General features: G+C 46.7%; 1 protein-coding gene across 33 annotated transcripts in view; it reads right to left on the reverse strand.

Moving 5' to 3' along the window:
* The window catches only part of LRRFIP1 (LRR binding FLII interacting protein 1), a 159,432-nt gene that overhangs the window by 43,018 nt on the left and 102,665 nt on the right, over positions 1–13,749 (reverse strand). For 7 of the 33 annotated variants that reach the window (XM_018040644.1, XM_018040465.1, XM_018040440.1 and 4 more), the window contains 6 exons: positions 13,423–13,461; positions 9,542–9,601; positions 6,420–6,482; positions 3,606–3,683; positions 2,190–2,234; positions 945–1,010 (listed from right to left, as the gene is read on the reverse strand). The exons of 14 other annotated variants lie outside the window; for them this stretch is intronic. In XM_018040644.1, coding sequence (XP_017896133.1) covers positions 945–1,010; positions 2,190–2,234; positions 3,606–3,683; positions 6,420–6,482; positions 9,542–9,601; positions 13,423–13,461 — 351 coding nt within the window. The remainder of the gene's footprint in view (positions 1–944; positions 1,011–2,189; positions 2,235–3,605; positions 3,684–6,419; positions 6,483–9,541; positions 9,602–13,422; positions 13,462–13,749) is intronic. 12 more of the 33 variants (XM_018040655.1, XM_018040493.1, XM_018040431.1 and 9 more) reach the window with 9 other exon arrangements.

The following is a 13,749-nucleotide window of genomic DNA, read 5'->3' on the forward strand; positions in this document are numbered from 1 at the left end:
AGGCAGATTCTTTACCATCTGAGCCACCAGAGAAGCCCCTAATTAAGTAGTCAATTATTTCCCAAAGCAAAATTATAAGAGCACGTTCAAGTATTTCCTACGCCATCATATTTCACGTGAGGCTTGAATGCATCTTTCCAGGATTTGTGGAGGAAACCCGGGAGGCAGAAACTTTTGCCCCTGGGGAGGGCCGAGCTGGGGCTCATGCTCAGTTTCAGCCAGTCTCAGGGCAGGCCACCAGCCTCCTCACTGCCATGGGCTGGTCTCATCTTTCCATTTTGTCTACCTTTATCCTTCACTCATTCACTCATATTTTCCATGCAACAAGTATTTCTTATACAACTACTACACCTTTATCGAGGAAGCCCGTCACTTCAAATCCTTTGAAAACGTGAAAGGACAATAAAATAAGGAGATTCCATATGTGTAATATTCCAAGTCCTTAACTTTGTCCATCTTCCTCGAGTATCGAGAGGCGAGAATATTTTGCGGCCTGCGGAATTCCCTTCTGTCTTCTTTTATTATTTTAAGATCACTCCAGCTTTGTTGCAGGAAAAGAGCGGGTGCAACTCAGTGAAGGTCGGTCTTTCTCCCCTTGACGTCAACATACATTGATGAATGAGGACATTAATATAAACTGATGAGTGAGGACTCCAGGAGTTGGTGATGGAGGGGGAAGCCTGGCGGGCTGCAGTCCATGGGGTGGGCTCACCAAGAGCTGGACGTGACTGAGCAACTGAACTGACCGTCTGAGGACATGAAACTAACCACTAAAGGCTACGTGACTCATGTTGTCCATGACCCTTACTAGCATGGAAACCTGGGATGAGATAGTGCTTCCTCCCTATAACTCTGGTTAGTTATGTCCCAGGACTGGAGCTGCGCAGAGTGAGTCACCCTGGGTCATGCAGCAGAAAGCTCGGGAAACACAGAAAGTGCCTTACAGCCTGAGAACCGCAGGCGCCGCCCCGCCGAGCCCCACCGAGACTGCTCTCGTCGGACACAGACGCCTGTGACGGAAACACACTGTCAGGACAGGGTGCCTTCCTCTCCATCAGCACCCGGGAAACATTGAAACGTAAGCTAGGGAAGAGTGACACGTGCGGGGAACAAGTCCTGAAAACATCATGATGGCAGACGTGCAGCAAAGGCTCAAAACTGCCTCCACAGGCAAAGACGGCAGCCAAAGAGGGTCATGCAGACATCTGGGAGAGAGGAGTTTCAGTTGCTGTCAACTGGCATGTGACAGAGTTTCCAACAGATCCTTTAAACAGGATTCTGAAAAATATTCCTTGCTAAGTAAAAAGTTGTTAATACAGACTTAAAATGAGCAGATAGTTCAAACACGCTGAATTTTATCAAGGCATCCTCATACTTGACCCTTAGAAAGTTACTCCAATATCGGAATAAAAACAGCATGGTGATTAGAGCTCAGCATTTTATCATTCTTTAAGAAGTGCTAACTAAGGGACAGAACATTTCATCAACTGGAAAATCCTGTGTAATTAACCACTGAGGGCAAACAGGAGTTTACAATAGGATAAATGGAACTTTAATTTCTCCCATTTTCCCTGGAGGACCCAGTGGGTTTGCTGGGCCAGTTATACATCTAATTCATAAATGTGCAATCAGATGGTGATTCAGAAAGTTATTAACAAGAAGAACATAGCTACTTTGAATACTTAAGTTTCCTGCAGGGTACTAATACCTTGTATTTAAAACTGCAAATTTCCCAAAGTAATGCAGAATAATGGATTCATATCTGTTAAGGTTACCAAAGGAATAAAGAGCTTTGTTTTTGCCCACTGATTAAGTAAACGTTGCCAATGATTTTTTTCATGCCTACCCATCCTATGCAGACACGTGTCTTCCCCAGCTATTGCCGCCTGTCAAGAGAAATAAACCCCGGATCTGGACAGTGGGGACTCCGTGTAAAGCTCCCAGTGTAAGCTCCGAGTAAAGGGGTGAGTCACCCTCCGAAGGGAGGCAAACAGGTCAGTCGAGGCACTCAGAGCAGGCCCTCGGCCGGGGGAGGGGGGTGGGGAGAGGGGGGGTGGATGGGGGGAGGAGTGCGCATGCGCAGTGAGGGCACGGAGTTGGGGGGGGCAGGGGTGCTTAAGCAGGACTGAGTGGGGTCTGGGGAGAGGCCAAGGGGGCGGCAGAAAGGCCGGGATGGGAGAAACACGCACCAGGTTACTCCCCGCCGGCCGGGCAGCGCTGTACAGGTAGGAGGGCTGGAGGATGAAAGCAAATGGCAGGTTTTTAAACCCTTGAAAAAACAGCAACAGATAATAGTGACAAGGTCGTCACGATGTTTCCAGTGATCGTCACAGCCAAGCAGCTGCACAACTGTCAGAAGGAAGAGAGTCCCAGGAGGCACCCTGTTTTCAGCAAATCTGACAGAGGGAAATCCACATTTACAAGGAAAATAAATGAGAGGATTTCTGGCTTTAAAAATAGTACACTTCCTCCAGAACCTTTGAAACTATGGCTGTTTTCTCATCACTTCATTTCAGGCATTCCTGGAAGAAAGGGTCGGGGAAGGAGACAGAATGGTGACAAGGTCAACAGCACCCACAAGAGCCCAACCCCGCAACCCAAAGTCCCCGGGGAAGAAAGCATGTCGGGTGCTTGATACACAGACGTCCCCGGAGGAGGAGCGGGGTGGTGGGAGGAAGGTGCTTCTTTGTGTTGGAGGATCCGAGTGACGGGCTCCAAGATACAGAAGGAGCTGTGAAGCTCTCCGCTGCTCCGGCGTGGGGGGTGGGGGGCACGTCCTTGTCACAGGGGAGCCCACACCTGCAGCAGAGACAAAGTCCGCGGGGTGCGCTGGGACACACAGGTGGTGTGCTGGTGTGGCCTGAGCCTCGCCTCTGAAGGGCATGCTGACCCGTTTGCAGGCAGAGAGGACCGGGAGAGCCCGAGGCTCGGGGCCACCGGTGGGTCAGGGGATGTGCAGGACCAGGGAGGAATCACTCAGGGGACACGGCAATGTGAGGACAGGGCAGCTCAACCTCTGTGACGTGATCTGTTCCTGGGGCCCTGACTCTGACATCCTCCCAGAGCGCCGGCCTCCTGTACCTGGGGCTGAAAACGCCGAGCACCTCAGCCAGCCTTGTACAAACAGGAAACACGGCCTGGAGCCAGCCAGAGAAATAAGGCCGCTCTCCCCACTATCCGGGACGGAGGAGTCCGATTATGTACAGAAACCTTCCAAATTGCTTCCTGGACACATTTACAAGAGAAAAATGTTTTTTTAAAAAAAAACAAAGGAAACCCTAAATGGGGAACAATTGCTGGAAAAGGAGGAGAGACCCAAGAGACCAATTTTTTGGACTAGAGCTCTTGAAAATATACATTCAGTAGATCCTCCTTTTTCCTAAGCTTCTTAAAAAAAAAGAAATGTAAGGCCTTAAATTATTTTTGATAATGTTTTAAATGGTTTGAGAAAAGTCTTCGGCAGTTAGGCCAGTGGAAACACACTATTAAGCTTGGCTCCTTGGACATCACATGGAAGAGGTTGAAGCGTCCATGTCCATTCACTCAGAATTAAAGTCACAACAGAAGGGAGAAGAGGGAAGAGTGAGGTCAAAAGCAGAACAGACCCGGTTTCCATTCTGGGCAGACAGGGGTTTGGGAGCCAGGCCAAGACTGCGAAGCCCGAGGTCTGAGCAGGAAAGTCCCTGGAATCAGAGAAAATGGGCTGGAGGTGGGGAAAAAGCTTACAGCTTCATTTCATCTCAAAGGCATCATCAAGGCACACAAAACCGGCTTCCGCAACAACATCGGGAAAGGACATGTGCTTGGGTGGTGGGCGAGAGAGCGGGGAGAACACGGGGACAGTTCAGTGAGGTGGCAGCTGTGCCAAGGGCCCAAATCAGGACTTCGGAGTCTATGCACAGGCAAAAGCAGAGCTCACCACTCTGAACTGACAGCTAGGCCCTAGGGGCTCTGAAGGTCTGTTTTAATGCAAACTCTAATATTCAACATTTGGTGGGAAAAACTCAAAATCAGGAGTTTACAGAGACAGTAATCTCCGTTCTATGCAGCCAGTGGGAGACGATCTGCAGCTTGGAGTGCTTGGTTAGGTACGGACATGCTGCAAGTGCTCAGGACTCGCAGAAGACATGACTGACTCAGTGGCACAGTTCTGAGGCCAGCAGTCTATACAGCATTTCTGGGGAATATTACTAGATAGATGAATAGTTTCTATCCAAAGCATTCTATCCAAAAGGAAGGATCCTTGACGAGGCTGCCAGCGGTTTCTGATCCCCACGTCAGCAGTATTCTCCTGATGGTACAAACCCAGGGCAGTGCTTGAAGGGGATGAAGCGATGCTGTTGAAATAGCCTGATGGTCCCTAAGATATTCCACTGGGCCTTGGGGATCCCATAACTGGAGCCTGTCACGTGTGCGCCTTGAAGGAACTACCCTAGAATGACTGGAAGGACAGGCGAGTGGAATTCTGGGGTGGGCCGGTAGAAAGTTTCTAACATTGAACATGAATCAGAAAACCTGTTCCAGAGGTTGAGAGAATGCCCTTTGTGGAAGCCACCCTGTCAGCCCGTCTGGGTCACAGAAAGAGCCCAAGGCCTCCACCTGACACGGCACGGCCACGCCCAGGGCTTGCTTCTGGCAAGTCTAAGGCGAGAGAGGGTCTTCAGAAGGGAAGACAGTACCGCACACCGCATGGTTCCTTCCCAGCGTTTGAGTGAAGTCAAATCAAACCGGCCAGTATGTTCGCAGGAACAGCTATTGCTGGAGCTCAGGAATTACCAGAAGCCTCCGAGGCTGCTGAGTAAATCGTGATCTCAGGCAGCTGCATGGTGGGGACACACGGCCTTCGGGAAGTTCTGATGTTTTGGGTTTTGAACGGGCCAGCTCTACTTTTTATATGAGTAAGTGTGTCAGTCGCTCAGTCGTGTCCGACTCTGTGATCTCATGGACTTTAGCCCACCAGGCGCCTTTGTCCGTGAAATTCTCTAGGCAAGCATACTCAAGTGGGTTTCCCTTTCCTTCTCTAGAAGATCTTCCCGACCCAGGGTTTGAACCCAGTTCTCCCCCGTTGCAGGCAGATTCTTTACCATCTGAGCTACCAGGGAAACCCCTTATATGAGTAAACTTTTTATTTAATTAATTTATTTTTGGACAGCTCTACTTTTGACCTTAATATTTTGGATGTGGGTTATTTCAACTGAGTTTAAAGGAGTCAGATATATGCTGAACTTTGGTGACTAAATCACATCTGAGTATTAAGATTTATCTCATTGTCTTCTATTTTACAGAAAGTATTTAAGCTTGGAAAGTGTGGAGAAGTTAAGTTTTCTGAATGACAAAGTGCTCTTTTTGGAAGCAAAATCTCCCACTGAATTAAGAAAATGCCCCCAATACACAAAAAACTCATGGTGTCAAACCCCACCAGTCCTTGGGTATTGACAGTTGATCCTGTACTCAGTCGGAATTCACCTCCTTGGGGAAGGAAAGGATGGATATCCATCATTAGAGAGGGCTCGGGGGCAGCAGTGGGGGACTGGGAAATGGGCAAGCTGATGGGATGATGGAGGAGCTGGAGGCCCTGCCTCCCTCACAGCAGGAGCAGAAAGTGGGAGGGGCTGAGGACAGCGATGAGGACCATGGTTAGAATGCTGTGGCTCTGCCAAGTTAGTTTCTATTTATTTTCCCCCTCCCCATGTATTCTTTAAGAGTCAGTTGACATCCTTGTGTTATGACACTTCCTGGCAAAACTAGTTTCTGCTCCAGTGTATCCCATACAGGGATCTGTCCTCTGTTATAGAAGTAAATGCTTCCAGAGGACCTAACGCACCTGCTTGTCTCTGTGACTGTCCCACTTAAGCTAGTCCCCTAATGCTGAGTGAATACAAGCCTTACCCAGGATAAACGAGCCTTACTCATTAGGGCTCTTCAATAATTGAGAAATACATGTGTATCAAGGCTGATTGTGCTCTGAAAGTATGGGAAGGAACGCTCCTGTGCAGACACTGGGATTGGATTTTCATTTCAAGTCTAGTCTGTTCCTGTAAAATTACTCCGTGCGTGCCTGTACCCTGCAAGGTCAGTCTGCTTTCAGGAAAGAATTTCAAGGCTTCTTCTTTTTTTCCCCTTTGATTAATTCTGACTACTAAATATCCACCTATTTTCTTTCACTGTACCTCGCCTGACACCACAATGCGTATTCCAACATTCGAATCTGAAATCAAAGGCAAGATAGTGAGGTAAATCTGAATTAAATATATCATGTTAATTACTGCTCCTCAATGGACCTTGACAGTTATCCGAATGAAACTTCATAGAACAGACATTAAAAGAGAAAGAGAGCTGAGTTTACACATACAAGAGCGCATGCTACAAAACCTGCAGTTTCTGAAGCGAGGATGGGAAAGATTCAAGGGGAAACCAACCAAGGTGTCCTCTCTGGATGATGACAAAGTGGAGAATCGGCCGTCACCGCTGTAGCTGGAATTCTGAGCGGCAAAGAAGACAGTGTAAGCGATGAGCCCTTTCTCACTCCCCACAAAGCACCACCAGTCTCGGTTAAAAGGCAACTATGCGATCACACAGCCAGACCAGTGTTAGTACTCCCGGGCTGATGGGCAGCGAGAGAACAGACATGCTCCATGACAGCAGAAGCCCTTAACCATTAGGCGCCCAAGCTTTGTTTTACATTCCAGGGTTTATGTCTCAGTGACGTCGTGTGATTTAACTATTATCATTAGGGTTTCACTCTTTATATTTCAGTGTACCTGTTTATTATTATTTGTAACTACCAACTAAATCTCATGGTGGACTGTCTATAACCTCTTAGTCCAGACTTTCTGTGTTACTGGGTTGGCCAAAAAGTTCACTTGGGTTTTTCTGTCAGATGGTACGAACTTTTTGGCCAACCCAATGCACCTCTTTGTCGATAACTGAAATTCCACTTATTGCAGAGTTTTCACTCTTTGCTCAGCTCAGCACATCTGAGGGCTACAGCTCAAGCTCTAAAGCTCCAGGGAGGCTTTGGAGGGAGGCGAGTGGAGCCTGAGGGAAGCGGCACCCTCTTGCAGCTGAGAACCATCCACAGGAGGCTGGGCCCTGTTGTCGCCCTGTGGGGTCTCAACACACACTTTTTAAACAGAAGATCCTGCCAAGATTGTGGCTGGTGTGTGTGCTTACAACGCTTGCAGGCTTGGTTGCTTCGGGCGTGTCAGACTCTTGGTGACCCCACAGACTGCAGCCCGCCAGGCTCCTCTGTCCATGGGATTCTCCAGGCAAGAATACTGGAGTGGGTTGCCGTGCCTCCTCCAGGGGGTCTTCCTGACCCAGGGATTGAACCCAGGTCTCTTACGTCTCCTGCATGGCAGGTGGGTTCTTTACCACTAGTGCCCCCTGGGAAGCCCAAGATGCTGCTTAAGATGTAGGCTATTTGGTAGTTGGGTCATTCTATTTCATGATTATTAAATCAATTTTATACTCAGTTTTGCTCTGCAGTGAACAGTTTGACAGTCAAGTTCTTTCTATTTAATTTCTAGAGGCATTACTTAATCATGAAAGCACAAGGCACACTTGTATTGTTTCAATATAAAAATCAAAGATTAAAATATGTGGATATATGCAAGCTAGAGCTTGATGCCACCTGTACATTCACAAACATGCTGCCAACTACGCGTTTGGGATGTTCTAGAGAAGACTGTAATATTGGGTAGAAGCCGGACTAAGGAACTTCTAAAGTAACTTTCAACTCTAAACTATGAATCTTTGTGATCAACACAGTGGAATACGCATCTAGGGTGTTAAGTTACTAACTAGTCAATTTAACCCCAACAAGCAGTCTGGGGCCATCAGAGTTCCTGTCCTGGGATGCCAGCACTAGACAGCCTGCAGGGATGCTGAGCACAGAAAGCAAAATTGTCAACGTCAACAGAACACGAGAACAGAATGGCTGCAACCTGCTTCTGTCTCCTGAGTGCTGTATTATTACCTAAAAGGAAAACAGAGCTCGAGAAAGTCCAAAGGCTGTCAGTGCAAAAAGCAACATAAACAGGAAGACAGAACCTTTAAAGTGGGAGGATCTTTTAGCTTGGAATGAGAAAAACTTAGATAAAACAGAAGTGTATGCAATCCTTAATAGGGATGAGGCAGTAAAACCTGATCAGCCAGTTTCAGAAAGCTAAGAGGGTGTTGAGTTACTACTCCTTTGGAACCTGAAAATGTGATTTTAAAAAGTAAAATATTTCCTAATAAAATATAACTAAGATAAATTTAAAAAATACTATTTTACACAACTAGTAAAATTTATTGCTGTTAATTCACTTTAGTCGTGTCCAGCTTTTTGTGACCCTACGGACCGTAGCCCACTAGGCTCCTCTATACATGGGATTCTCCAGGCAAGAACACTGAAGTGTGTTGTTGCCATGCCCTCCTCCAGAGGGTCTTCCTGACCCAGGGAATGAACCGGAGTATCTTAGGTCTCCTGTATTGGCAGGTGGGTTCTTTACCACCAGTGCCACCTGGGAAGCCCCAAAAGCCCCCTGGACTGCAAGGAGACCCAACCAGTCCATCCTAAAGGAGACCAGTCCTGAGTGTTCATTGGAGCGACTGATGTTGAAGCTGAAACTCCAGTACTGTGGCCACCTGATGCGAAGAGCTGACTCATTTGAAAAGACCCTGATGCTGGGAAAGATTGAAGGCAGGAGGAGAAGGGGACGACAGAGGATGAGATGGTTGGATGGCATCACTGACTCAATGGACATGAGTTTGAGTAAACTCTGGGAGTTGGTGATGGACAGAGAGGCCTGGTGTGCTGCGGTCCATGGGGTCACAAAGAGTTGGACACGACTGAGTGACTGAACTGAACTGAACAAGAAAATAAATGAAGTCAAGAAGAACAGGAAGATTTTAGATAATTTAATGTATAAGAGATGTGCAGCAGGTCAGGAAAACTAAATTCAAATGTGCCCAGTTTAAGCACCTGAATTCCCCATGGTCTCCTTGACCAGTCCCGAGGCCTCCCCCACTTCTTTCTGCCTGCTCTGCTCTCGATGCCTTCCTTCTCTCTCCTCATGTACAGCCTTTCTCTGCTGCTCTCCCGCTTCCTACCCCAGAGCTGTGAGCACTGCAAGCATCAGTGTTTAGCAAAACACAGGCTCCAGTACCTGTGTCTTTGAAATTACAAAGGACTGATGTGGAGAACTGTGAAAATGTCGGATTGAAGTGTCTTAGAGAGCTGAATATGTTCACATGCACATCACACACATATACCCAGGGCAATAAAATAGAGAGCTAATATTTAATTCGACCTTTTAGTACCTAAGAGATTCCTTTCAATATTGATCTCTCAAACTAACATTTTGAATGTTAGAAGACAAACAAAGACCGTTAATCAGTTGAAAAACATTAGCTTTCATTCCGTCATGCACGCACACACAAAAGAGGACTACTATAACACAGAAAAGAACCAAAGAAGCTAAATTTAGCAGACTTTTAAAAAAGGCTTCGCAGCAACCTGTTTGAGTCTTGCGTCACGCACATTTACTATACGAACCCTGCCAGATCGTCTACTCAGGGACTGTGATCCGTATAAGTCTCCATCATATCCATTTGTCTGTGTCAAGGAAGAAAAGGAGAGAAGCTGACATCAGTACCCAAATGAAGAGACAGGGACAGATTGGCAAGGAAGAACTAGCCAGGTGCAGGCTGAGTTTTTGGAGTGGAGTGGATGGGCATGCCTGGCAGAGCACGTGTCCCAGCAGGCACCCCACTGGCTCCATGCTTCTGAGCTGTAGCTCAGGAGAAGCCAGCCCTGTTCGAGAGTCAAAGCTGTCCTCTTAGTATCCCTGGAGACTACAAGGCACTCACTCAGGGATAGGAAGCAACGCCACGTCTTAGTGGAGTGAGTTGCACTGGCGGGACGCACTTGTGTTCCAGTTTTGCGGTGGTACTGCGGGAATCCCAGCCTTGGAGAAGCCTGAATGCCAGCCAAGCGGGCTGATGCCTCCGTCTGAGTCAACTAGTTTTCAGCTCTTGGTTTGGCATGACACCCTTAAAACTACGGTTCATTATGAAGCTGTGTTCAGAAGATTCAAAGAGAGCGGTCTACTCAATTTGTAATTAAATGCAAACGTTCATCATGGGAAAACTAATCTATATTAGGCTTTCATTCATCCAGTTTTCCTACTTTTCCAAAGTGAAATCTGAGGGCGTATTTCATAACTTGTTCTCCAGGAAAGAAAAGAGAGAATGATTAAGAGTGTGTCTGTCTCCCTTTTCCTCCCACGTCCTAGTCAAAGCTCGCTTGGGCTTCTATAGCTGCTCTCATTCACCTATAAGGAAATTTCTGCTGCTTCAGGATGAGAGCTGTCAGCTGTCAGGACACAGCCAGCTCTCGAGTGGGAAAAAGGAGGCGCAGCGGCTAAAAGTGGAAGGAGATGCCGGGGGGTCCCACGCGAGTCCAGACTCCAAGTAGAAGCTCTGTCACGTGACCTTAAGTAAGTTACTTCATCCACTGGAATTCCACCGCTGTGGCTGTGAAAATGTGCAGAGTAATAAATACTTTACAAGGCCCTTGTAAGGATTAAATCTGATTAAAATGAGGGCCTTGATAAATCTGATCAGGGCTGACTGTGAAGGATGTGCTGACCAGATGGGGAAGCGCCCAGCACACAGGAAAAACCAGAATATGTTTCCTTGTTGGAAGGGTGGGGGTAGGCAGACATACTATGCAGCTGTGATGCTGATGAACAAAAATACACGGATTTCCAGATATTATAAAGCCAGGGTCAGGAAACCTTGACTATAAAACTATGTATTTACTTGTGTTACAACTCAAAAGCAAGTCAATATGAGGTTTCCGAATGAGGAGGAGTGTGTAGAAATCCTTCAAAAGGAAAATTTAAAACTATGAGTACGTTAAAACATTTCTGAAATAAATTTGATAATAAAAAACCTTTGGAGGTTGGCAGACATCTTATTCAGTCTCCTTTTTTTCTCTTGACTGATGAGATTATTTGAAACAATCTTAAATGTCAAGGACTTTACATTTCAGATCGCAATCTTATTCCTTTGATATCTGTTTAGAAAGTAGTTTCTGGAAAAAAAATTAATATAATATTGAAGGCTGCTGCTGCTGCTGCTGAGTCGCTTCAGTCGTGTCCGACTCTGTGTGACCCCATAGACGGCAGCCCACCAGGCTCCTCCGTCCCTGGGATTCTCCAGGCAAGAACACTGGAGTGGGTTGCCATTTCCTTCTCCAATGCATGAAAGTGAAAAGGGAAAGTGAAGTCGCTCAGCATCAATCAATTTTAGGTGACTTTTACTTTGCTAATAAACAAGGAAGAAAACGTACTGCACACATAAACCCGCTGGCTGTCCACTCTTGTTTATAACACACATAGTGCTTTAGATGAACCTTTCCTTTCCTCTTCTCTGTCTCCTGTCTAGCCTGCAGCATGAAGCAGAGGGCGGGTGGGGCCTGGGAGGGCAAATGCGCTCCTTCGGGTGTCCCTGTCTACTCTGGCTTTCCATGAAAATGCGGGGAAAACCCTTCTTTTGAAGGCTTTGCGGAATATCCACACTTCTCTGTTGTAATGAAATTCTGTCACAGAGAATGTATCCCTACAACATATCCTCCACCCAGAGACCTCACTGACAACATCTCTAGAGAGGATCTCTCTGACCTTCTTAGCAAACACACCACCTTTCTCCTCTTGGGTAGTTTTTCCGTGTTGAATTCAGCTTGGTGGAACCGTTTCTAGCGGCATAAGAGGATAATAAGAAGAGTTGAAAATTAACGGTCACGGCATTAGAACAAAAAGCCCACGGGAGGCATGTCAGCCTCATCGGGCCTCTGATGTTCACCTAGCTTTGCTCTACAGCAATTGTTTTCAGCTCTCCTCACTGCATCCTGGTCGCCCCTAAGACATCGGAATCCCCAGAGGCCTGGGAATTAGCATCTTAACAAGTTCGGGTGAATCTTTCATACAGTAGCATTGGGAAGCACTGCTCTTAAGAGAGAACAGAGTAGAGAGACATTTACCAACCTGCATTTTCTGGAAAAGGACGAGCGAGATACAAAAACAGATGCCCCATCAAAACCAATGAGTCTGATGGTAACTTCTAATTAGTCATCTAATAACATGCAGTGCTGTCAAAGCATCAACCAATTCCACACGAGACCGTGCAAAAGGCAACTGTTATTAGACAGCTTTTTAAAAATCAATGTGCATGTGTGTTTAGTTGGTCATTCACGTCTGGCTCTTTGTGATCCCATGGACGGTAGCCCGCCAGGCTCCCTCTGTCCATGGGATTTCCCAGGCAAAGAATATTGGAGTGGGTAGCCAGTCCCTTTTCCAGGGGCTCTTCCCAACCCAAGGATTGAACCAGGGTCGCCTGCATTCCAGGCTGATTCTTGACCATCTGTTTCTACTAAGTCAGAAGATAGAGCACCTTCAAGGGCATCAGAGATGGGAAACAAACAACGAAAGGCAAAATCCAGCTCTGAGGGGCACTGGACGCACTCAACTGAGTTTTGAAGTGGAGAACAGCCGCCCCACGGGAGGCTCTGGGGACAAATGTCTGTGCAGATGAGCTGTGCTGTGCCCTGTTAATCATCACCTTAAGGGTATACGTGTATTTTAAAAACAGGAGTTTGCTAAATAATTTTTCAGCACAATGGGATGAATGAAGCACAAAATCCTTTTGGAGAAAAAATCCTTCAAGCAGAGAAGTGTATAATCCGATTTAATTTCAGTGCTGAGTCACTTTAATGCTGAGTGTGAATGATGCTGATGAGATTACATTTTTCTACCTTGGAGTGTAATTTAAATGTATAGGTTTAAAGATGCAGAAACTCTTCTAGACAGACGTTAGAAGGGAAACGCTGAATTTCAAGGCTTCGTTTTTGTTACTGGATTTGGGGTCTTTCTCAAAGAGCACTCTCTAGCCAAAGAGCCATCTGGGATATTTAATTTGAAAGGATACAGATTAGGAAATAATAGATTTTTCATTAGATAAAATGACTTTAAATTTAATCTGTTACAGGAAATGTAGAGGCTTGGGAATTCTTGATCTGATTTTGGGTTTCCTGCAAGAAGACCCTGTCTCTTCCATCTGGTGCCACGGCTGCTGCCCCAGAGCCTGGCAAGCAGTGGTGCTCACAGGCTGCCAGGTGAGGGAGATGGTCAAGTACCCACACCTGGACTCCGAACACAGGAGGAGGGTCAGAGCTGCAAGGAGCCTCTGGGAAGCACAGCTGCGGGCATGCCTGCCCTCTGGCCTCAGTCTCCAGGAAAGGACTAGAGGGCGGCACATGTGTCTCTTCACACCAAGATGAACTTGGCTTTTTTAGACAAACACCCGCAATATTAGTGGACACACCACAGGTTATTATCTGCCAGGCAACACTATCAGGATCAGAGCACATCTCACCCAGGCGTAGGGACCCCCGTACTCCAAGTCAGGCTGCGACTGTCGGAGGAAGGATGGAAGAGAAAAACAACAGAAAAGAGTTGCCCAAAATCAGGTAAAAAGCTAAGTACAATATAACAGAAACATAAAGCAAGCGATCTCGAAAATCTTAAAATTAATTTTCTTCATGACTTCTAGGATCTCACATGTCTTTATAAACGCAACTACAATAGCATGGCAGCTGCCATAAAATCCATTAACAAATAAAACCTCCATGGTAGAAGTTGCTGTAATTCATGAAATCTGAAGCAGTCTGAACAATCCTGCTTCCTCCCCCACCTAGTGCAC

The sequence above is a fragment of the Capra hircus genome, chromosome 3 (assembly GCF_001704415.2).
Source record: "Capra hircus breed San Clemente chromosome 3, ASM170441v1, whole genome shotgun sequence".
Classification (NCBI taxonomy): Eukaryota; Metazoa; Chordata; class Mammalia; order Artiodactyla; family Bovidae; genus Capra; species Capra hircus.